The sequence below is a fragment of the Bombina bombina genome, chromosome 6 (assembly GCF_027579735.1).
Source record: "Bombina bombina isolate aBomBom1 chromosome 6, aBomBom1.pri, whole genome shotgun sequence".
NCBI lineage: Eukaryota > Metazoa > Chordata > Amphibia > Anura > Bombinatoridae > Bombina > Bombina bombina.
The window spans coordinates 354,708,447-354,734,329 of NC_069504.1; the positions used below are offsets into that span (position 1 = coordinate 354,708,447).

Sequence of the window (25,883 nt, forward strand, 5' to 3'; positions counted from 1 at the left end):
TTAAACAACTGATTAAACTTTAAAAAATCCATCTACATGTTCTCAGATTATTTTTTATTTTTTTAATGCTTTGTTCCATCTAGCATTTATTTAGTGTTTAATGTCCCTTTAAGAGTGTTTGCAATATTTGCAGTAACAATTGTTCAATGAGCACTAACTAAAAATAATCACAGAAGTAGATGGTATAGAATGATACATTTGAGGGCACAATTTACTGAATATATGTATGTATAAATATTTTTTCATTTGTATGTACTGTAGTTTGGTCTTCCTTTTCAGGTCCACTAGAAAAAGGACAGGTGAAGAATGAGGCTCTGAGGGAGCTACGTGTAGAGCTGAGTAAGAAGCATAAAGCCAGGGAGTTGGATGGTTTTGGCCTCTACCTGTGAGTCAAAATGAATGCATCATACTTCTAACATACAATGGTTGTTCTTTTTGTGGTCTTAGCAGGTGATTTGTTTTGTTCAGGTATGGAGTGGTTTTGAGGAAGCTGGATTTAGTAAAAGAAGCCCTGGATGTGTTTGTTGAAGCAGCAAATGTTTTGCCCTTGCACTGGGGGACCTGGCTGGAGCTGTGTAATTTAATTACAGACAAAGAGATGGTAAATTTCTTACACTTTGAGCAATAGTTCTAGTAAAATGATTTGTTTAGTTCTGTTATTTGTGATTTCTTCCTGTGCCTGCTATGCTTTAGAGCTACTCGGGGTAGAGCTGCACTTGTGTGACAGTCTGTGATTAAAATGACAATGATAGTAAAAAAGGGAGGCATAGTAGAACTCTCTTGCATATCTTTGCTATAGTGAAAACACTCATAACTGAAGTTTTCCATGGTAAAATGTGCAGATGCTATACAATGTTCTGTTGTGTATTTATTTTACATTTATATATTGAGTTGACCAAGCCTTGCATTTACACATATTTGGCTAGATTATGAGTGGAGTGGAAGCTTGCACTCCCGCTCGCACAATAACTCCACACAACTTTGGCTTTTTGCAAGCGTATTACAAGTTGAAAGTAAAAAATTTTTGCTTGTGCGCATAAAGCAAACATTAGAATATCGCGACCACTTTAACGTCTTCCCCCATATACTTCAGTGGAGTAGGGGGAACTAACACCCAACAAGTCGTGCAAACATGGCCACGTTTTCTTAAGTTCGTTAGCCCGGCATGATGTGTATGTGTATATATATATATATATATATATATATATATATATTTCACATTCCAATTTTCTTCACATAGCAGAATATGTTCTATTTATTCATAAATACATTTTTCTATGATTTTATCTGGGGTTTTTTTTGGTAATATACACACACCCACTCACCGGCCACTTTATTAGGTACACCTGTTCAATTGCTTGGTAACACAAATTGCTAATCAGCCAATCATATGGCAGCAACTCCATGCATTTAGGCATCTAGACGTGGTGAAGACATCTTGCTGAAGTTCAATCCGAGCATCAGAATGGGGAAGAAATTTGATTTAAGTGATTTTGAACATGGCATGGTTTGTGCCAGACAGGCTGGCTTGAGTATTTTAAAAAAAAATTGGTGATATACTGTGATTTTCACGCACAACCATCTCTAGGGTTTACAGAGAATGGTCCGAAAAAGAGAAAATATTCAGTGAGCGGCAGTTCAAGATGATAGAAAGGCAACAGTAACTTAAATAACCACTCGTTACAACCAAGGTATGCAGAATACCATCTCTGAATGTACAACACGTCGAACCTTGAAGCAGATGGGCTACCGCAGCAGAAGACCACACTGGGTGCCACTCCTGTCAGCTAAGAACAGGAAACTGAAGCTTCAACTCACACAGGCTCACCAAAATTAGACAATAGAAGATTTGAAAAACGTTGCCTGGTCTGATTAGTCTCAATATTAGCTGTGAAATTTAGATAGTAGGGTCAGAATTTAGCGTAAACAACATGAAAGCATGGATCCATCCTGCATTGCATCAACGGTTCAGGCTGGTGGTGGTGTAATGTTGTGGGGGATATTTTCTTGGCACACTTTAAGCCCCTTAGTACCAATTGAGCATCGTTTAAACGCCACGGCCTACCTGAGTATTGTTACTGACCATGTCCATCCCTTTATGACTACAGTGTACCCATCTTCTGATGGCTATTTCCATGAGGATAATGCACCATGTCACAAAGCTCAAATAATCTCAAACTGGTTTCTTGAACATGACAATGAGTTCACTGTACTTTAATGGCCTCCACAGTCACCAGATCTCAATCCAATAGAGCACCTTTGGGATTTGGTGGAACGGGAGATTTGCATCATGGATGTGCAGCAACGGCGGATGCTATCATGTTAATATGGACCAAAATGTCTTAAGGAATGTTTCCAATATCTTGTTGCATCTGTGCCACAAATAATTAAGCCTGTTCTGAAGGCAAAAGGGGGTTCAATCCGGTACTAGCAAGGTGTACTTCATATATATATATATAATTAATGTGTGTATATATATATATATATATATGTGTGTGTGTGTATGTATTAGGGATGCACGATTAACCGCATATGCAGTTTTAAACCGCAATTAACTGCCGCAATTTTAAAAACCACGAGTGTGCGACTTTTAGCCCCGCCCAGAAGTGACATCACTCGCCCCATGTGAACAGGCTTAGCGGCTACTGAAGAGAAGATTCTAAACGCACACATGACGGGTCTCTCCCTCTGAGCAGTCAGCGTTCCTGGGATGGTCCCGGGCAGGAGGGACGGGACATAGACTGGGAAGGAGGTTTGTAGCATCAGAGTGGCCCATCGAAATTTAGCACCGACACAAAACTGGCTTTTTCATTACAGGCGGTACTGAGGGATCATGATACTTCCTGTTCTGTCACATCAGAGGGAATATATATATATCTGCACCCAGGTGGTAAATCACCATAGAACAGGCTAACAATGGTATTGAGCCAGTTGTTGATCCTGTGAGTGCACTTCTCTCTGTATGTATTTAGTCTCCCTTTGAGAAAAAGGAGCAACCAGATGTGGACTCCTTGCTCAGTGTGCTTAGAGGAATATGGCTACACCTCACTGACGAGGCCCAATGAGGGCCAAAACAATCGTCTGGGTTTGCTGTGTTCATTATTCAGAGAGGAATTGCCTGGTATTTCGGCGCTGGACTGACCGTAATAGGCGGGATCAGACTGATATACTACAGGAAAGTTCTACTCTGTGAAAAGCTGTGGTAAATCACCATAGAACAGGCTAACAATGGTATTGAGTCAGTTATTCATTCCTGTGAGTGCACTTCTTTCTGTGTGTGTGCGTGTGTATGTTTTTTTTTTTTATATATATATATATATATATATATATATATTCATATGTGTTTGTGTATATATGTCTCTAAATACATACATATTTAGACATGTATATGTATGTATCTCTATGTTAAAGCCCTTTGCTGCATTTTAGTTTCTGACACCTGAGACCTCATAATTAAAAAAAAAAAAAAAAAAAATCATTAGTGTTATGAGTGTAACTGTACTTTTTAAATGTATTTTTGATGTGTCGAGCGTACAGTTAACCAGAGCTCTGAGGAGGCGCTATCCTGACGCGTAAAAATCAATTGCGCTCAAGTGAATGCGTTTATATTCAACTTGTAATATGTGCGCAAAGAGCCGCAATAAACCTCTCCATTGTGTGAAATATACTGGCTGTATTACTGTATAAAGAGCAATGGAGTTAAGATATTTTTACTAGAATTACTGTGGTTAACAAGAACTTGTAAGCAAAACCTATAATAGATTTTCACTGACTAAGCTAGTTCTGTTTTTTATGCACAACACCATGATCCTTAAGAAATTTTGACAGCATCATAGATTTATAATCTATTGTGATTTTTTTTTCCCCCCCAGCTGAAATTCCTGTCCTTACCAGACTCCTGGATAAAGGAATTCTTTCTGGCTCACATTTACACTGAGCTGCAGTTGATTGAAGAGGCTCTGCAAAAGTACCAGAGTCTCATTGATGCTGGATTCTCCAAGAGCACTTACATTATATCTCAAATTGCTGTTGCGTATCATAACATCAGAGGTAGGGGCAGATATAAATCTGGGTAACGTTTACTTTTTTTGGTTGACTTCTTATAGACTGACACATATCTCTTTTTTTCTTTTTTTTAAAGATATTGACAAGGCTTTATCTATCTTCAATGAGTTGCGTAAACAAGATCCTTACAGGATTGAAAATATGGACACATTTTCTAACCTCTTATATGTCAGGGTGAGATTAGCTTTGAAATGTATTGATCTCACATATAACTAATACAATGAAATGCAATTGTTTAGTTCCATACATACAGTGGTCCCTCACATCTGTTTTTTAATGCAGCATATCAGAAATGAATCTGGGCACCATTATAAAAACTTGCACATATACTTAAAGGGACAGTCTACACCATAATTTGTATTGTTTTAAAAGATAGATAATCCCTTTATTACCCATTCCCCAGTTTTGCATAACCAACACAGTTATAATAATATACTTTTAACCTCTGTGATTATCTTGTATCTAAGCCTGCAAACTGCCCCTTTTTTCAGTTGTTTTGACAGACTTGCAGTCTAGCCAATCAGTGCCTGCTCCCAGATAACTTCATGTGCACAAGCACAGTGTTATCTATATGAAATACGTGAACTAACACCCTCTAGTGGTGAAAAACTGTTAAAATGCAATCTGAAAGAGGTGGGCTTCAAGGTCTAAGAAATTAGCATATGAACCTCCTAGGTTAAGCTAAGAATACCAAGAGAACAAAGCAAAATTGGTGATAAAAGTAAATTGGAAAATTGTTTAAAATTACATGCTCTATCTGAATCATGAACGTTTATTTTGGCCTAGACTGTCCCTTTAATGAAATTCACATATAATGTTATTACTTATGTGCATCTCTTTCTTTAGCACCACTGTCTCTTTATGGGTATATGGTTATTATTACTCAGAAAGCATGATAGAACAAGCAATCTATTTAATTCAAGGCAGTGGGATTTTTTTCATTCATACTATTAATGTGGCTAATTATAAAATATATTTGCAAACTTAAACATCATTGCAGCATAACGGGTTCACCTTCATTACTAATGATACTGAAGAGATATTCAAATAAAAAAAAATCCATGTTTCATCTAATAGGCCATTTTAAAATGTTCTTAAGTGTGTATATAATAAAAATACTGTTTTATATATGTTGTTGTTGGGTTTAGTTTTTTATGTGGGTTTCTGTATTAAATAAAATGTATTTCTTATTAGTTTCAAATTAAATTTAAACAGCATCACAGTCTGCAAAGCTGTGACTCCTGAATGTAAGATGTTCTTCTGAGCAATGCACCTTTTTTTATGACTACATTTTTACCTTATGATTATGTGATGTTTAGACCAAGAGCAAAGGAAACAGTTATTCGAGACATTTTAAAAACGTAACTTTTTTTTTTTTTTTTTCTCTGCAGCTAATTTGCAATCATATTTTCAACCGCTGCAATATATTGTACAACTTTAAAAATTGCTTTATAGTCCAGTTAATTAACACATTGCAGTTGAACTGGTGCTTTAGTGTAACTGCCTAATGTAAATTGAATTTCTCCAACATTGGTGTGTCCGGTCCACGGCGTCATCCTTACTTGTGGGATATTCTCTTCCCCAACAGGAAATGGCAAAGAGTCCCAGCAAAGCTGGCCATATAGTCCCTCCTAGGCTCCGCCCACCCCAGTCATTCTCTTTGCCGTTGCACAGGCAACATCTCCACGGAGATGGTTAAGAGTTTTTTGGTGTTTAAATGTAGTTTCTCCAACATAGGTGTGTCCGGTCCACGGCGTCATCCTTACTTGTGGGATATTCTCTTCCCCAACAGGAAATGGCAAAGAGCCCAGCAAAGCTGGTCACATGATCCCTCCTAGGCTCCGCCTACCCCAGTCATTCTCTTTGCCGTTGTACAGGCAACATCTCCACGGAGATGGCTTAGAGTTTTTTAGTGTTTAACTGTAGTTTTTATTATTCAATCAAGAGTTTGTTATTTTAAAATAGTGCTGGTATGTACTATTTACTCAGAAACAGAAAAGAGATGAAGATTTCTGTTTGTATGAGGAAAATGATTTTAGCACCGTAACTAAAATCCATGGCTGTTCCACACAGGACTGTTGAGAGCAATTAACTTCAGTTGGGGGAACAGTGTGCAGTCTCTTACTGCTTGAGGTATGACACATTCTAACAAGACGATGTAATGCTGGAAGCTGTCATTTTCCCTATGGGATCCGGTAAGCCATGTTTATTAAGATAGTAAATAAGGGCTTCACAAGGGCTTATTAAGACTGTAGACTTTTTCTGGGCTAAATCGATTCATTATTAACACATATTTAGCCTTGAGGAATCATTTAATCTGGGTATTTTGATAAGATTATATCGGCAGGCACTGTTTTAGACACCTTATTCTTTAGGGACTTTCCCTAATCATTGTCAGAGCCTCATTTTCGCGCCGGTATGGCGCACTTGTTTTTGAGAACAATGGCATGCAGCTGCATGTGTGTGGAGCTCTGATACATAGAAAAGTCTTTCTGAAGGCATCATTTGGTATCGTATTCCCCTTTGGGCTTGGTTGGGTCTCAGCAAAGCAGATTCCAGGGACTGTAAAGGGGTTAAATATAAAAACGGCTCCGGTTCCGTTATTTTAAGGGTTAAAGCTTCCAAATTTGGTGTGCAATACTTTTAAGGCTTTAAGACACTGTGGTGAAATTTTGGTGAATTTTGAACAATTCCTTCATACTTTTTCGCAATTGCAGTAATAAAGTGTGTTTAGTTTAAAATTTAAAGTGACAGTAACGGTTTTATTTTAAAACGTTTTTTGTGCTTTGTTATCAAGTTTATGCCTGTTTAACATGTCTGAACTACCAGATAGATTGTGTTCTGACTGTGGGGAAACCAAGGTTCCTTCTCATTTAACTATATGTATTTTATGTCATAAAAAATTTTAGTAAAAATGATGCCCAAGATGATTCCTCAAGTGAGGGGAGTAAGCATGGTACTGCATCATCCCCTCCTTCGTCTACACCAGTCTTGCCCATACAGGAGGCCCCTAGTACATCTAGTGCGCCAATACTCCTTACTATGCAACATTTAACGGCTGTAATGGATAATTCTATCAAAAACATTTTAGCCAATATGCCCACTTATCAGCGAAAGCGCGACTGCTCTGTTTTAGAAAATTCTGTAGAGCATGAGAACGCTGATGATATGGTTTCTGAAGGGCCCCTACACCAGTCTGAGGGGGCCAGGGAGGTTTTGTCTGAGGGAGAAATTTCAGATTCAGGAAACATTTCTCAACAAGCTGAACCTGATGTGATTACTTTTAAATTTAAGTTGGAACATCTCCGCGCTCTGCTTAAGGAGGTGTTATCCAATTTGGATGATTGTGATTATCTGGTCATTCCAGAACCACTATGTAAAATGGAAAAGTTCTTAGAGGCCCCGGGGCCCCCCGAAGCTTTTCCTATATCCAAGCGGGTGGCGTACATTGTTAGTAAAGAATGGGACAGGCCCGGTATACCTTTAGTACCTCCCCCCATATTTATAAAATTGTTTTCCTATAGTCGACCCCAGAAAGGACTGATGGCAGACAGTCCCCAAGGTCGAGGGGGCGGTTTCTACTCTACACAAGCGCGCCACTATACCCATAGAAGATAGTTGTGCTTTCCAAGATCCTATGGATAAAAAATTAGAAGGTCTGCTAAAGATGTTTGTTCAGCAAGGTTCCCTTCTACAACCAATTGCATGCATTGTCCCTGTCACTGCAGCCGCGTGTTTCTAGTTTGATGAGCTAGGAAAGGCGATTATTAGTAATTCTTCTTCTTATGAGGAGATTATGGACAGAATTCGTGCTCTTAAATTGGCTAATTCTTTCACCCTAGACGCCACCTTGCAATTGGCTAGGTTAGCGGCGAAAAAATTCTGGGTTTGCTATTGTGGCGCAGAGCGCTTTGGTTAAAATCTTGGGCAGCGGATGCGTCTTCCAAGAACAAATTGCTTGACATTCCTTTCAAGGGGAAAACACTCTTTGGCCCTGACTTGAAAGAGATTATCTCTGATATCACTGGGGGCAAGGGCCACGCCCTTCCTCAGGATAGGTCTTTTCAAGACCAAAAATAAACCTAAGTTTCGTCCCTTTCGCAGAAACGGATCAGCCCCAAGGGCTACGTCCTCTAAGCAGGAAGGTAATACTTCTCAAGCCAATCCAGCCTGGAGACCTATGCAAGGCTGGAACAAAGGAAAGCAGGCCAGGAAACCTGCCACTGCTACCAAGACAGCATGAAATGCGGGCCCCCGATCCGGGACCGGATCTGGTGGGGGGCAGACTCTCTCTCTTCGCTCAGGCTGGGGCAAGAGATGTTCTGGATCCTTGGGCGCTAGAAATAGTCTCCCAAGGTTATTCTCTGGAGTTCAAGGGGCTTCCTCCAAGGGGGAGGTTCCACAGGTCTCAGTTGTCTTCAGACCACATAAGAAGACAGGCATTCTTACATTGGGTAGAAGACCTGCTAAAAATGGGAGTGATTCATCCTGTTCCATTAGGAGAACAAGGGATGGGGTTCTACTCCAATCTGTTCATAGTTCCCAAAAAAGAGGGAACGTTCAGACCAATCTTAGATCTCAAGATCTTGAACAAGTTTCTCAAGGTTCCATCGTTCAAGATGGAAACCATTCGAACACTTCTTCCTTCCATCCAGGAAGGTCAATTCATGACCAAGGTGGATTTTAAGGATGCGTATCTACATATTCCTATCCACAAGGAACATCATCGGTTCCTAAGGTTTGCATTCCTGGACAAGCATTTCCAGTTTGTGGCGTTTTCTTTCGGATTAGCCACTGCTCCTAGGATTTTCTCATAGGTACTAGGGTCCCTTCTGGCGGTGCTAAGACCAAGGGGCATTGCTGTAGTACCTTACTTGGACGACATTCTGATTCGAGCGTCGTCCCTTCCTCAAGTAAAGGCTCACACGGACATTGTCCTGGCCTTTCTCAGATCTCACGGATGGAAAGTGAACGTGGAAAAGAGTTCTCTATCTCCGTCAACGAGGGTTCCCTTCTTGGGAACTATAATAGACTCCTTAGAAATGAGGATTTTTCTGACAGAAGCCAGAAAAACAAAACTTCTAGACTCTTGTCGGATACTTCATTCCGTTCCTCTTCCTTCCATAGCGCAGTGCATGGAAGTGATAGGTTTGATGGTAGCGGCAATGGACATAGTTCCTTTTGTGCGCATTCATCTAAGACCATTACAACTGTTCATGCTCAGTCAGTGGAATGGGGACTATTCAGACTTGTCTCCGAAGATACAAGTAAATCAGAGGACCAGAGACTCATTCCGTTGGTGGCTGTCCCTGGACAACCTGTCACAAGGGATGACCTTCCGCAGACCAGAGTGGGTCATTGTCACGACCGACGCCAGTCTGATGGGCTGGGGCGCGGTCTGGGGATCCCTGACAGCTCAGGGTCTTTGGTCTCGGGTAGAATCTCTTCTACCGATAAATATTCTGGAACTGAGAGCGATATTCAATGCTCTCAAAGCTTGGCCTCAGCTAGCGAGGGCCAAGTTCATACATCAACCATCAGGGGGGAACAAGGAGTTCCCTAGCGATGGAAGAAGTGACCAAAATCATTCTATGGGCGGAGTCTCACTCCTGCCACCTGTCTGCTATCCACATCCCAGGAGTGGAAAATTGGGAAGCGGATTTGCTGAGTCGTCAGACATTGCATCCGGGGGAGTGGGAACTCCATCCGGAAATCTTTGCCCAAGTCACTCAACCGTGGGGCATTCCAGACATGGATCTGATGGCCTCTCGTCAGAACTTCAGAGTTCCTTACTACGGGTACAGATCCAGGGATCCCAAGGCGGCTCTAGTGGATGCACTAGTAGCACCTTGGACCTTCAAACTAGCTTATGTGTTCCCGCCGTTTCCTCTCATCCCCAGGCTGGTAGCCAGGATCAATCAGGAGAGGGCGTCGGTGATTTTGATAGCTCCTGCGTGGCCACGCAGGACTTGGTATGCAGATCTGGTGAATATGTCATCGGCTCCACCATGGAAGCTACCTTTGAGACGAGACCTTCTTGTTCTAGGTCCGTTCGACCCACTCCAGCTGACTGCTTGGAGATTGAACGCTTGATCTTATCAAAGCGAGGGTTCTCAGATTCTGTTATTAATACTCTTGTTCAGGCCTGAAAGCCTGTAACCAGAAAAATTACCACATAATTTGGTATATCTGTTGGTGTGAATCTGCAGGATTCCCTTGGGACAAGGTTAAGATTCCTAAGAGTCTATCCTTCCTTCGAGAAGGATTGGAAAAAGGATTATCTGCAAGTTCCTTGATGGGACAGATTTCTGCCTTGTCTGTGTTACTTCACAAAAAGCTGGCAGCTGTGCCAGATGTTCTAGCCTTTGTTCAGGCTCTGGTTAGAATCAAGCCTGTTTACAAAATTTTGACTCCTCCTTGGAGTCTCAACCTAGTTCTTTCAGTTCTTCAGGGGGTTCCGTTTGAACCCTTACATTCCGTTGATATTAAGTTATTATCTTGGAAAGTTTTGTTTTTGGTTGCAATTTCTTCTGCTAGAAGAGTTTCAGAATTATCTGCTCTGCAGTGTTCTTCTCCTTATCTGGTGTTCCATGCAGATAAGGTGGTTTTGCGTACTAAACCTGGTTTTCTTCCAAAAGTTGTTTCTAACAAAAACATTAACCAGGAGATAGTTGTGCCTTCTTTGTGTCCTAATCCAGTTTCAAAGAAGGAACGTTTGTTGCACAACTTGGATGTAGTTCGTGCTCTCAAATTTTACTTAGCAGCTACTAAGGATTTCAGACAAACTTTGTCTTTGTTTGTTGTTTATTCTGGTAAACGGAGAGGTCAAAAAGCAACTTCTACCTCTCTCTCCTTCTGGATTAAAAGCATTATCCGATTGGCTTATGAGACTGCCGGACGGCAGCCTCCTGAAAGAATCACAGCTCACTCCACTAGGGCTGTGGCTTCCACATGGGCCTTCAAGAACAAGGCTTCTGTTGATCAGATATGTAAGGCAGCGACTTGGTCTTCACTGCACACTTTTTCTAAATTTTACAAATTTGATACTTTTGCTTCTTCTGAGGCTATTTTTGGGAGAAAGGTTTTGCAAGCCGTGGTGCCTTCCATTTAGGTGACCTGATTTGCTCCCTCCCTTCATCCGTGTCCTAAAGCTTTGGTATTGGTTCCCACAAGTAAGGATGACGCCGTGGACCGGACACACCTATGTTGGAGAAAACAGAATTTATGTTTACCTGATAAATTACTTTCTCCAACGGTGTGTCCGGTCCACGGCCCGCCCTGGTTTTTTTTAATCAGGTCTGATAATTTATTTTCTTTAACTACAGTCACCACGGTAACATATGGTTTCTCCTATGCAAATATTCCTCCTTAACGTCGGTCGAATGACTGGGGTAGGCGGAGCCTAGGAGGGATCATGTGACCAGCTTTGCTGGGCTCTTTGCCATTTCCTGTTGGGGAAGAGAATATCCCACAAGTAAGGATGACGCCGTGGACCGGACACACCGTTGGAGAAAGTAATTTATCAGGTAAACATAAATTCTGTTTTTTATTCTTCTATCAAGTGTTTGTTATTTTAAAATAGTGCTGGTATGTACTATTTACTCTGAAACAGAAAAGGATGAAGATTTCTGTTTGTGAGAGGAAGATGATTTTAGCAGACAGTAACTAAAATCGATTGCTGTTTCCACATAGGACTGTTGAGATGAAGTAACTTCAGTTGGGGGAAACAGTTAGCAGACTTTTCTGCTTAAGGTATGACTAGCCATATTTCTAACAAGACTGTGTAATGCTGGAAGGCTGTCATTTCCCCTCATGGGGACCGGTAAGCCATTTTCTTAGTTAAACAAACAGAATAAAGGGCTTAATATGGGCTAAAAAAACTGGTAGACATTTTTATGGGCTAAATCGATTGCTTTATTTGGGCATATTATTCAGATTTAGGCTAACAATTGGCATTTATAATCTTGGGGAACGTTTATAAAACGGCAGGCACTGTGTTAGACACCTTTTTCAGTCAGGGGGCCTTTCTAGTTATAGACTGAGCCTCATTTTCGCGCCATTACTGCGCAGTTGTTTTTTGAGAGCAGGGCATGCAGATGCATGTGTGAGGATCTAAAAATCACTGAAAAAGCTTCTAGAAGGCGTCATTTGGTATCGTATTCCCCTCTGGGCTTGGTTGGGTCTCAGCAAAGACTATAGCTGGGACTGTATAGGGGTTAAATTTAAAAACGGCTCTGGTTCCGTTATTTTAAGGGTTAAAGCTCTGAAATTTGGTGTGCAATACTTTTAATGCTTTAAGACACTGTGGTGAAATTTTGGTAATTTTTGAACGATTCCTTCATACTTTTTCACATATTCAGTAATAAAGTGTTTTCTGTTTGAAATTTAAAGAGACAGTAACGGCTTTATTTTAAAACGTTTTTTGTGCTTTGTTGACAAGTTTAAGCCTGTTTAACATGTCTGTACCTTCAGATAAGCTATGTTCTATATGTATGAAAGCCAATGTGTCTCCCCATTTAAATTTATGTGATAATTGTGCCATAGCGTCCAAACAAAGTAAGGACAGTACTGCCACAGATAATGATATTGCCCAAGATGATTCCTCAAATGAGGGGAGTAAACATGATACTACATCATCTCCTACTGTGTCTACACCAGTTTTGCCCATGCAGGAGGCCCCTAGTACATCTAGTGCGCCAATACTTATTACCATGCAACAATTAACGGCTGTAATGGATAACTCCATAGCAAATCTTTTATCCAAAATGCCTACTTATCAGAGAAAGCGCGATTGCTCTGTTTTAAACACTGAAGAGCAAGAGGGCGCTGATGATAATTGTTCTGTCATACTCTCACACCAATCTGAAGGGGCCATGAGGGAGGTTTTGTCTGATGGAGAAATCTCAGATTCAGGAAAAATTTCTCATCAAGCTGAACCTGATGTTGTGACATTTAAATTTAAATTAGAACATCTCCGCGCACTGCTTAAGGAGGTGTTATCTACTCTGGATGATTGTGACAACTTGGTCATTCCAGAGAAATTATGCAAGATGGACAAGTTCCTAGAGGTTCCGGTGCCCCCCGACGCTTTTCCTATACCCAAGCGGGTGGCGGACATAGTAAATAAGGAGTGGGAAAAGCCCGGCATACCTTTTGTCCCCCCCCCCCCCTATATTTAAGAAATTATTTCCTATGGTCGACCTCAGAAAGGACTTATGGCAGACGGTCCCCAAGGTCAAGGGGGCAGTTTCTACTGTAAACAAACGCACTACTATTCCTATCGAAGATAGTTGTGCTTTCAAAGATCCTATGGATAAAAAATTGGAAGGTTTGCTTAAAAAGATTTTTGTATAGCAAGGCTACCTTCTAAAACCAATTTCATGCATTGTTCCTGTCACTACGGCAGCGTGGTTCTGGTTCGAGGAACTAGAAAAGTCGCTCAGTAGAGAAACTCCATATGAGGAGGTTATGGACAGAGTTCACGCACTTAAATTGGCTAACTCTTTTATTTTAGATGCCGCTTTGCAATTAGCTAGATTAGCGGCGAAAAATTCAGGGTTTGCTATCGTGGCGCGCAGAGCGCTTTGGCTAAAGTCTTGGTCAGCGGATGTGTCATCCAAGACAAAATTGCTTAACATCCCTTTCAAAGGTAAAACTTTATTTGGACCAGATTTGAAAGAGATTATTTCAGACATCACTGGGGGAAAGGGCCACGCCCTTCCACAGGATAGGTCTTTTAAGGCTAAAAATAAGCCTAATTTTCGTCCCTTTCGCAGAAACGGACCGCCCTCTAATTCTGCATCCTCTAAGCAAGAGGGTAATGCCTCACAACCCAAACCAGCCTGGAAACCAATGCAAGGCTGGAACAAGGGTAAGCAGGCCAAGAAGCCTGCCACTGCTAACAAAACAGCATGAAGGAGTAGCCCCCGATCCGGGACCGGATCTAGTGGGGGGCAGACTCTCTCTCTCTTTGCTCAGGCTTGGGCAAGAGATGTTCAGGATCCTTGGGCGCTAGAAATAGTTTCTCAAGGTTATCTCCTGGAATTCAAGGAACTACCCCCAAGGGGAAGGTTCCACAGGTCTCACTTATCCTCAAACCAAATAAAGAGACAGGCATTCTTACATTGTGTAGAAGACCTGTTAAAGATGGGAGTGATACACCCAGTTCCAATAAAGGAACAAGGAATGGGATTTTATTCCAATCTGTTCGTAGTTCCCAAAAAAGAGGGAACGTTCAGACCAATTTTGGATTTGAAGATCCTAAACAAATTTCTCAGGGTACCATCGTTCAAAATGGAAACTATTCGAACGATTCTACCCACCATCCAGGAAAGTCAATTTATGACTACCGTGGATCTAAAGGATGCGTACCTACATATTCCTATCCACAAAGAACATCATCAGTTCCTAAGGTTCGTTTTTCTGGACAAGCATTACCAGTTTGTGGCCCTCCCATTCGGATTAGCCACTGCTCCAAGGATTTTCACAAAGGTGCTAGGGTCCCTTCTAGCGGTTCTAAGACCAAGGGGCATTGCAGTAGTACCTTACTTGGACGACATTCTAATACAAGCGTCGTCCCTGTCAAAAGCAAAGGCTCATACGGACATCGTTCTAGCCTTTCTCAGATCTCACGGATGGAAGGTGAACAAAGAAAAAAGTTCTCTGTCCCCGTCGACAAGAGTTCCCTTCTTGGGAACAATAATAGATTCCTTAGAAATGAGGATTTTTCTGACAGAGGTCAGAAAATCAAAACTTCTAAGCTCTTGTCAAGTGCTTCATTCTGTTCCTCGTCCTTCCATAGCGCAGTGCATGGAAGTAGTAGGATTAATGGTTGCAACAATGGACATAGTTCCTTTTGCACAAATTCATCTAAGACCATTACAACTGTGCATGCTCAAACAGTGGAATGGGGATTATACAGACTTGTCTCCAATGATTCAAGTAGATCAAAAGACCAGAGATTCACTCAGTTGGTGGCTGACCCTGGACCATCTGTCCCAGGGAATGAGCTTCCGCAGACCAGAGTGGGTCATTGTCACGACCGACGCCAGTCTAGTGGGCTGGGGCGCGGTCTGGGAATCCCTGAAAGCTCAGGGTCTATGGTCTCGGGAAGAGTCTCTTCTCCCGATAAACATTCTGGAACTGAGAGCGATATTCAATGCTCTCAGAGCTTGGCCTCAACTAGCAAAGGCCAAATTCATAAGGTTCCAATCAGACAACATGACGACCGTTGCATATATCAATCATCAGGGGGGAACAAGGAGTTCCCTGGCGATGAAAGAAGTGACCAAAATAATTCAATGGGCGGAGGATCACTCCTGCCACTTGTCTGCGATCCACATCCCAGGAGTGGAAAATTGGGAAGCGGATTTTCTGAGTCGTCAGACATTCCATCCGGGGGAGTGGGAACTCCATCCGGAAATCTTTGCCCAAATAACTCAATTATGGGGCATTCCAGACATGGATCTGATGGCGTCTCGTCAGAACTTCATGGTTCCTTGCTACGGGTCCAGATCCAGGGATCCCAAGGCGACTCTAGTAGATGCACTAGTAGCACCTTGGACCTTCAACCTAGCTTATGTATTCCCACCGTTTCCTCTCATTCCCAGGCTGGTAGCCAGGATCAATCAGGAGAGGGCCTCGGTGATCTTGATAGCTCCTGCGTGGCCACGCAGGACTTGGTATGCAGACCTGGTGAATATGTCATCGGCTCCACCATGGAAGCTACCTTTGAGACAGGACCTTCTTGTTCAGGGTCCATTCGAACATCCAAATCTGGTCTCCCTCCAACTGACGGCTTGGAGATTGAACGCTTGATTCTATCGAAGCGTGGGTTTTCAGATTCTGTTATAGATACTCTGGTTAAGGCCAGAAAACCTGTAACTAGAAAAATTTACCATAAAATATGGAAAAAATATATCTGTTGGTGTGAATCCAAAGGATTCCCATGGAATAAGATAAAAATTCCTAAGATTCTCTCCTTTCTACAAGAAGGTTTGGAGAAAGGATTATCTGCAAGTTCTCTAAAGGGACAGATCTCTGCTTTATCTGTCTTACTACACAAAAGACTGGCAGCTGTGCCAGATGTTCAAGCATTTGTTCAGGCTCTGGTTAGGATCAAGCCTGTTTACAGACCTTTGACTCCTCCCTGGAGTCTAAATCTAGTTCTTTCAGTTCTTCAAGGGGTTCCGTTTGAACCTTTACATTCCATAGATATTAAGTTACTATCTTGGAAAGTTTTGTTTTTAGTTGCAATTTCTTCTGCTAGAAGAGTTTCAGAGTTATCTGCTCTGCAGTGTTCTCCGCCCTATCTGGTGTTCCATGCAGATAAGGTGGTTTTGCGTACTAAGCCTGGTTTTCTTCCTAAAGTTGTTTCTAACAAAAATATTAACCAGGAGATAGTTGTACCTTCTTTGTGTCCGAATCCAGTTTCAAAGAAGGAACGTTTGTTACACAATTTGGACGTTGTCCGTGCTCTAAAGTTCTATTTAGAGGCTACTAAAGATTTCAGACAAACATCTTCCTTGTTTGTTGTTTGTTCTGGTAAAAGGAGAGGTCAAAAAGCGACTTCTACCTCTCTTTCCTTTTGGCTTAAAAGCATTATCCGATTGGCTTATGAGACTGCCGGACGGCAGCCTCCTGAAAGAATCACAGCTCACTCCACTAGGGCTGTGGCTTCCACATGGGCCTTCAAGAACGAGGCTTCTGTTGACCAGATATGTAAGGCAGCGACTTGGTCTTCACTGCACACTTTTGCCAAATTTTACAAATTTGATACTTTTGCTTCTTCGGAGGCTATTTTTGGGAGAAAGGTTTTGCAAGCTGTGGTGCCTTCCGTTTAGGTAACCTGATTTGCTCCCTCCCTTCATCCGTGTCCTAAAGCTTTGGTATTGGTTCCCACAAGTAAGGATGACGCCGTGGACCGGACACACCAATGTTGGAGAAAACAGAATTTATGCTTACCTGATAAATTACTTTCTCCAACGGTGTGTCCGGTCCACGGCCCGCCCTGGTTTTTTAATCAGGTCTGATGAATTATTTTCTCTAACTACAGTCACCACGGTACCATATGGTTTCTCCTATATATATTTCCTCCTGTCCGTCGGTCGAATGACTGGGGTGGGCGGAGCCTAGGAGGGACTATATGGCCAGCTTTGCTGGGACTCTTTGCCATTTCCTGTTGGGGAAGAGAATATCCCACAAGTAAGGATGACGCCGTGGACCGGACACACCGTTGGAGAAAGTAATTTATCAGGTAAGCATAAATTCTGTTTTCATTTCAAAATGACCTGCAGAAAATGTTTTAATTAAAAAAAAAAATTAATTGCAGAAAGTGAAAAAAGTTCTGCCTCTGGAGCAGAAGTCTGTAATGGGGTGTCCTTTTGTATTTATTCATAGGGTTTAAAGCCAGAGCTGAGTTATTTGGCACATAATCTATGTGATATTGACAAGTATCGTGTGGAAACTTGCTGTGTAATTGGTAAGTGTTAATGCTGACATTCACTTGAAACATTCATCTATACTACTAGTGATAAGGCAGCAGCAACTTGGATTGCCTATCTGAGTTTTTAATTTCTCTGTTTTTCTTTTTTTTCTTTAATTAGGGAATTATTATAGTCTCCGTTCTCAGCATGAAAAAGCTGCTTTATATTTCCAAAGAGCTTTAAAACTTAACCCACGTTATCTTGGTGCTTGGACTCTTATGGGGCATGAGTACATGGAAATGAAAAATACATCTGCTGCAATACAAGCTTATAGGTATGGAGTGCATCATTTTGTAAATGTATATCTTTTTCTAAATGATTTTCACATATAAATAAAGTCTATAATATGTCCTCTGTATGTATAACATCAGAATGTGTATGAATTAATCCCATTAACATTTGAATATATATATTAATTCAAAGGCAGCCTGATAATGAATTGTCTTTTTTTAATTAAATGAACTAATAAGGTTAATGGTGTTGTCTTTGTATTTGTTTTAAAAATACCTGTGGTTTTTTTGACAGACATGCTATTGAAGTAAACAAGAGGGATTATCGAGCTTGGTATGGATTAGGGCAAACATATGAGATCTTAAAGATGCCATTTTACTGTCTCTATTACTATAGACGTGCTCACCAACTCAGGTAATGTTATGTTTTTTTGCACTTTTGCCAGTAATGATGTGAGTTTCCTGAGTGACACTTCTCTTCTTGTAGACCAAATGATTCCCGAATGCTTGTTGCTTTGGGGGAGTGCTATGAGAAACTAAACCAGCTTGTGGAGGCTACAAAAGTATGTATTTTTTAATTACACTTTATTTTAGTTTATGCAAATGTTGTGTTGTTTCAAATATGAAAGTTAACATTATTTATTTAACTTGGTTACTACTGTTTTTTTAATGTCATTTAAAATATGCAGATTTATTTTTGTAAATAGATAGATATACAGTATGTAGAATAATCTAAAAATGTAAAGGGAAAGTCTACACCTTTAGTCATCTTAAAGTCTTACCTTGGATCAATGGTTTTCAAACCTGTCCTCAGGCCTCCCTAACAGGCCACATTTTGAGGAAATCTGAACTGGAGCACATGTGAAATAATCAGCTGATTAGTAAACATGGTTTATTTTACCTGCTCTCAACCAAGGTAATCCAGAAAACCTGGCCTGTTGGGGAGGTTTGAGGACAGGTTTGAAAACCAATACCTTAGATTAAGCTGAAACTAGCCTCCTGCACATGAAGCATGAACAGTAAACAGTTATTTTAAAATTAACAGTGTTTCTGGCCACTTTGAAATGGCTGCCAAGCTCATCCCACTGATGACATCATGATCTGGGATGCATCTAGGCACTCTGCTGAATAGCATTGACAGTCTGTTGAATCCAACTAGTGAGCCTTTTGTGATTGGATGCCATATGCAGCACAGATCATGGTGTCATCAGTGGCAGCCATTTCAAACTGGCCAGAAACACTATTCATTTTAAAATAACGTTGTTACTGTCCCTGCTGCATGATATAATAGGGTGCAGGACGCTATTTGCAGCTTAATCTAAGGTAAAATGTTAAGATGACTGACATCCTAGCTCTTGCAATTGCGATCTCACTGGCTTTGTAGTCAAACAATAAAATGTTAAAACAATTGAACAGTTTATTTCTCTTAAATCGCTAATACGATTCTTACTATTTGAAAGATAAACCTTGTAATTTTATAATACTACAAAGCTGCCATTGGTAGCAAAATGCTTATATGCAAACCATTGGCTGTAATGGGGGGGGGGGTTAATACTTGTAACACTTTAGTCATAAAAAACATGGATGAATTGTGAGAATTTCAAATCTAGGTTTAATATCTGAAGACTAAGAATTTGACTTTATTGAATTATATTTCACAATTTTTTTAGTGTTATTGGAGAGCATATGCTGTTGGTGATGTTGAGAAAATGGCTTTAGTTAAGCTGGCTAAGTGAGTATTTTCTATGCTTGAATTATTTTTATTGTGGGTGATTCTTATTTACCTATAATTATAAATGTCAAGTAGCCCATGGAAATACAATCTAAATCAAAGTGCACAGTTAATTATATGTTAGATGCAAGCATTGATAGATTAATATCAATCTAGAAGTCAGACTTTTCTGTATATACATAATACCTGTAGTAAAATTCTAGTAGCCATGGCTACCAGGCTTTTTCAAACTTTTTTTTATATATATAATCTCCTTTATGGGCTCTGTATTTAAATGACATGCACTAAAAGCTACTTTATTAGGTACGCCTGCTTGTTGTTGCAAATATATATAAAGCATCTTGAAACAGTCACTAACTTGTTATAGTTGACTAAATATTAGAAAGTAGAAGGTGTGATTTAAAGGGATATAAAGGTCTGTTTCATTGTTGTAATAAAAAAGCACTAAGCAGTGGGTTATACTTAATTGAAATCATTGCAATTTTACCTTCTATTTATTTTTTAAACTTCATTTGTGCAATTGTCAATTACTTTCTGTCACAGCCCTACAAAGAGGCTGGGATCTCAACAGGAAGGCTTATCTAGCTTGATGTCATAAATCTTCTAGAATATCTTGAGCTGACTTAGTGTTTAGAGAAAGCAAGAGAAACGGTTAGTCTCTTTCTTTAATACACGATGAGTCCACGGATCATCTTAATTACTAATGGTATATTTACCTCCTGGTCAGCAGAGCTGTTAAATAGCTCCTCCCTTCACTCCCACTCCAGTCATTCTCTTTGCCTATGTTAGTTATAGGAAGAGGTAAAGTGAGGTGTTGGATTAGATTATTCTATCAAGAGTTTATTATTTTTAAAGTAGTGCCAGAGTGTGCTGCTTTGTTCTAGGGTGTAGCCGTATTCCATATCAGTCTCTACAGTAGAGCTTTGGTGGCTTTAGAGCAATGGGAACTTGTGGGGCATAATTCTCACTGTGCCTCCCATAATTTACTTGCTGCCCTGATCCTTCAGTCTGAGGTAATCTTTAACTCAGCATTTTATTCTCCTCAGCTCCTTAGATGTGAGGGATAGGACCTCTCAAGCCTGAGAGCTGCCTTTGCTGCCAGTCAAAAGTCAAGGTAAGTGCTACCTTAAGTTTCTGGGGATAAGGACTCAGAATTCTTTTTTATGAAGCACATACAAGAACATAAGGGGCTCTTTAAGGCAAGTAGTTCTTTATGTGGGGACATTATACGTTTTTCCTGGGGGAAAGATAATGGGGCAGTGTAGGTATCAGGGCACTGGGGCAGGAGGAAGCTGATTTTTACAATAATAGGAATGTACATATAACTCCGGTGGTTCCACTTCACATACTGTATGGTCGGCTAGGTCACGCCCACGATTGACGGCCTTTCCGTTTTTTTTGCACCATTCCGTAGCGCTTCAGTTCAAAGACAGTGCGCTTAGAGGGCCGGTCTGTTCTAAAGTCGCATGAGAGAAATTCATGCGTGGCTAGTACAGACACAGTGTTTTGCCTGTTTCATTGTGTCCTCAGACATTGTCAAGTAGAGTTGCTCTGGAGAATCAAAAGGACAGTTTTTGGGCCCAACGATCTTCTGTCAGGTAGGAGCACTTCAGCAGAGGTTTTTTTTGTTTTGTTTAGACAAATTTATCGTTTTTAGCAGTACAAAGGGAAACCGTTTAACTGACAGTTTGCAGCAAAAGATAAAAAGTCCGGTTTAAATTTAAAGAGTCCGTACCGTTTTTTTATTATTATTTTGTCCATATAAATTTGATAATTTTTGTTTGTAATTTGGAAAATTATGTGAAGGCATGGAACAAGGAAGACTGCAAGATGTCACCTGTGCTTTATGCTTTGACACTAATGTGGAACCACCAATCCCTTTTTGTCCTTCATGTATTCAAAGGACTTTAAGTTATAGGGAAAAAAAAATTCAGAGCCAATTTCCTCCAAGACAACCATTGTCTAAGAGTCTAATGATGAGTGTCAATATATGCCGCAGCTTTCTCCCCAATCGTCCCAAAATTTACCGCCCGCACAAGCAGTGCCCTGCACTTCTGCTATAGCTCCCACTGGAGTTACTTTAAAAGACATTGCTTCTCTTATGTCTTCTACAATTTCTGATGCATTGTCTGCTTTCCCAATGTTGCAGGGCAAACTTAAGAGGAAAACCAGACATTCAGTAAATTGTGATTCAATTGTTGCAGTTTCGGAGGTACCCTCCCAAGGCCATGAAGAGGAGGGTACTGCTGTTTCACCTGAGGGTGAAATTTCAGATTCAGAAGGTTCATTGCCTCTGACGGACTCAGAGGTTGTAACTTTTAGGTTTAAGCTAGAACACCTCTGCCTGCTACTCAGGGAGGTTTTGGTTACTTTAGAAGATTGACTCCACGGTTGGGGTTGCCCCTGCGAAGTCTAGTAAATTAGACAGATATTTTGAAGTTCCTTCTTGTATTTCCGGTTCCAAAGCGAGCTTCAGAGATCGTTACTAAGGAGTGAGAGAGACCAGGCATTTCCTTTACTCCCTCCCCTATTTTTAAGAAGATTTTTCCGATAGTGGACTCTTTTAAGGAGGCTTGGCAAACAGTTCCTAAGGTAGAAGGAGCTATTTCCACTTTAGCCAAGAGAACCGCTATTCCCATAGAGGATAGTTGTGCTTTCAAAGACCCTATGGACAAGAAGTTAGAGGGTTTACTTAAAAAGATTTATGTTCACTAGGGTCTACTATTACAGCCTGCGTCGGGCATCGCTACAGTCACTAGTGCAGCAGCATATTGGTTTGATGCTTTGTCCAAGTCTCTTAGAACTGAGACTTCTTTGGAGGAGATCCAAGACAAGATAAACGCTCTGAAGCTAGCTAATGCTTTTATTACGGACGCTTCCCTTCAGATTATCAAACTGGCAGCTAAGAGTTCGAGTTTCTCTGTCCTAGCCCGCAGAGCCTTATGGTTAAAACCTTGGTCTGCAGACGTGTCATCCAAGTCTAAGCTTCTAGCGATTCCTTACAAGGGGAAGACTTTGTTTGGACCTGGCCTGACGGAAAATTATCTCTGATATTACGGGAGGTAAGGGTCATCTCCTTCCTCAGGATAAGGGAAACAGACAAAAGGGACGACAACAGAGTCATTTTCGTTCCTTTTGAAATTTCAAGGGAAATTCTTCCTCTTCCTCCTCTAAGCAGGAGCAATCTAAGCCTACATGGAGACACAACCAGTCTTGGAACAAAGGTAAACAATCCAAGAAGCCTGCTATTGAATCCAAAACAGCATGAAGGGCATGCCCCCGACCCGGGACCGGATCTGGTAGGGGGCAGACTTTCCTTCTTCAGGCTTGGGTTCGGGACGTTCAGGATCCCTGGGCAATAGAAATAGTGTCTCAGGGATACAAATTGGAGTTCAAGAGTTTTCCTCCCATAGGCAGGTTTCTTCTTTCAAGATTATCTGCAGACCAGACAAAAATAGAGGCGTTCTTACATTGTGTAAGAGACCTCCGCCCTGGGAGTGATTGTTCCCGTCCCAGTACAGGAACAGGGTCAGGGTTTTTATTCCAATCTGTTCGTGGTTCCCAAAAAGGAGGGAACCTTTTAGACCAATTTTAGATATAACAGGTCTAAACAAATTTCTCAGGGTTCCGTCCTTCAAGATGGATGGACTATTCGTTCCATCCTTCCCTTAATCCACGAGGGTCAATTCATGACAGCTGTGTATTTAAAGGACGTGTACCTACATGTCCCTATTCACAGGGATCATCGCAGGTTTCTAAGATTTGCCTTCCAGGACAAACACTTCCAGTTCGTGGCTCTTCCTTTCGGCTTGGCCACCGCACCCAGAATCTTCACAAAGGTTCTGGAGTCTCTGTTGGCGGTACTTCGTTCACGGGGCATTGGGGTGGCTCCTTATCTGGACAACATTCTAGTCCAGGCGCAATCTTTTCATCAAGCAAGATCTCACGGATGGAAGGTAAATTTGAGCAAGAGTTCCCTAGTTCCAGACACAAGAGTCGTTTTCTTGGGAACCATAATAGACTCCTTGTCCATGAAGATTTTTCTGACAGAAGTCAGGAGATCAAAGATTATAGATAGTTGTCTAGTCCTTCAGTCCACTCCTCGGTAGTCAGTGGCTCAGTGCATGGAGTTAATCGGGCTGATGGTGGCGGCGATGCACATCATTCCGTTTGCTCGTTTCCATCTCAGACCTCTGCAGTTAAACATGCTCAGGAAATGGAACGGAGATTATGCAGACTTGTCTCCTCGAATAACTCTGGAGCAGGAGATAAGGTGGTTGTCGTTGGATCATCTCTCCCAGGGGGACCTACTTTCGCAGACCATCTTGGGTGATTGTGACAACAGACACCTGCCTTCTGCCTTCTGGGGTGGGGAGCAGTCTGGGGCTCCCTAAAGGCTCAGGGAGTTTGGACTCACTTGGAGTCTGTTCTCCCCATAAACATTCTGGAACTGAGAGCGATCTATAATGCTCTTCTGGCCTGGCCTCATTTCGCCAAGGTCCAGTTTCAGGTTCCAGTCAGACAACATAACTTCAGTGGCTTACATCAATCATCAGGGAGGAACGATGAGTTCCTTAGCGATGGAGGTATCCAAGATAATTCAGTGGGCGGAGGCTCATTCTTGCTATCTGTCGGCGATCCATATCCCAGGGGTGGACAACTGGGAAGCGGACTTTCTGAGCAGGCAGACATTTCATCCGGGGGAGTGGGAACTCCATCCGGAAGTGTACTCTGACCTGATTCTCAAGTGGGGTCAGCCGGAGTTGGATCTCATGGCATCTCGTCAGAATGCCAAGCTCCCGAGATACGGGTCAAGGTCCAGGGACCTCCAGGCGGCACTGATAGATGCCCTGGCGGTTCCTTGGACCTTCCATTCTAGCATACATATTTCCTCCGTTTGCTCTTCTTCCTCGGGTAATTGCTCGAATCAAACAGGAGAGAGTTTCGGTGATTCTCATAGCACTGGCCTGGCCTCGGAGGATTTGGTATGCGGACCTGGTGGAGATGGCATCTCTGCCACCTTGGAGACTACCGTTGAGGAAGGACCTTCTGATTCAGGGGCCCTTCCTTCACCCAAATCTAGTTTCTCTGAAACTAACTGCTTGGAGATTGAACGCTTAATTTTATCCAAGCGGGGTTTTTCTGAAACGGTCATAGAGACCATGATTCAGCCTCGTAATCCTGTAACTAGGAGGATTTACCATAACATTTGGCGTAAATATCTCTATTAGTGTGAATCCAAGGGCTACTCATGGAGTAGAGTTAGGATTCCTAGAATTTTGTCTTTTCTCCAAGAGGGTTTGGAGAAAGGTTCATCGACGAGCTCCCTGAAGGGTCAAATCTCGGCCTTATCTATTTTGTTACACAAACGTCTGGCTGATGTTCCAGATGTACAATCACTTTGTCAGGCCTTGGTCAGGATCAGGCCTGTGTTCAAACCAGTTACTCCCCCATGGAGTCTTAATTTAGTTCTCACAGTTCTTCAAGGGGCTCTGTTTGAGCCTAGGCATTCTTTAGATATTAAGCTGTTATCTTGGAAAGTTTTATTTCTTGTTGCTATTTCTTTGGCTCGTAGAGTGTCAGAGCTCTCAGCATTGCAGTACGAATCTCCTTACTTTATTTTCAATTCAGATAAGGTAGTTTTACGTACTAAATTAGGATTTCTTCCTAAGGTTGTTTCTGATCGGAACATTAAAGTGAAGGTAAAGTCAAAGGCTCTATTACAAACAATTATAGATATGAAGGCAAATAAATATAAGTTTCATTCATCAATATTTTAAAAACATATATTACCTGAGATATCTAATTTTATTGACATGTAATCGGCTTTCCGAAAAACAACCCGTTCCCTTTTTTTTATTTTTTATAAATAACGATCACGTGCTTGAGACATCCAATTGATTCTCTGGCCGTTAGGCGGCCGTCAAATTTCGTCATCAACATAGTGGTCTGGATGCGCATGCGTAACCTTTTCTCCTCCTCAATTTCCAAGCGTGCGTATCCTCGTTTCGCGCATGCGCGGTATAAACTTTCGGTTGTAGTTATAGTAGGAGCTGCCGAGGAACTCGGACTGCAACAAATCGTAAACATTTGTCTCGCTCCGATTACCTACATCAACTTCTGTTATTTTGGTAAGTTAAAAACTATCGCATTATCTGCATGTCCAAAAAGCATGCGCAGTTACTCCATGCTCGATGTGCACAAGCTTACTAGACACGTATAGAGCGGGTGGGACCGCTCTATACGTCACAGTATCATAAACCAGGAAATTGAGGATGGGAGGAGATTCTGCAGGGAACGGCATGAAAAATAAAGATAAAAATATACCTAAATAAATACATTTTTTTTTTAAAAAAAACCTAGCGACTGTAT

The 25,883-nt window shown here is 41.4% G+C and overlaps 1 protein-coding gene across 1 annotated transcript in view; it reads left to right on the plus strand.

Annotated features, from left to right (window-relative positions):
* The window catches only part of CDC23 (cell division cycle 23), a 109,866-nt gene that overhangs the window by 19,051 nt on the left and 64,932 nt on the right, over positions 1 to 25,883 (plus strand). The window contains exons 5-13 of the mRNA XM_053717023.1: positions 280 to 385; positions 469 to 601; positions 3,873 to 4,050; positions 4,142 to 4,239; positions 17,464 to 17,545; positions 17,670 to 17,823; positions 18,075 to 18,194; positions 18,267 to 18,342; positions 19,450 to 19,511. Of these exons, the coding sequence (XP_053572998.1) occupies positions 280 to 385; positions 469 to 601; positions 3,873 to 4,050; positions 4,142 to 4,239; positions 17,464 to 17,545; positions 17,670 to 17,823; positions 18,075 to 18,194; positions 18,267 to 18,342; positions 19,450 to 19,511 (1,009 nt within the window). The remainder of the gene's footprint in view (positions 1 to 279; positions 386 to 468; positions 602 to 3,872; positions 4,051 to 4,141; positions 4,240 to 17,463; positions 17,546 to 17,669; positions 17,824 to 18,074; positions 18,195 to 18,266; positions 18,343 to 19,449; positions 19,512 to 25,883) is intronic.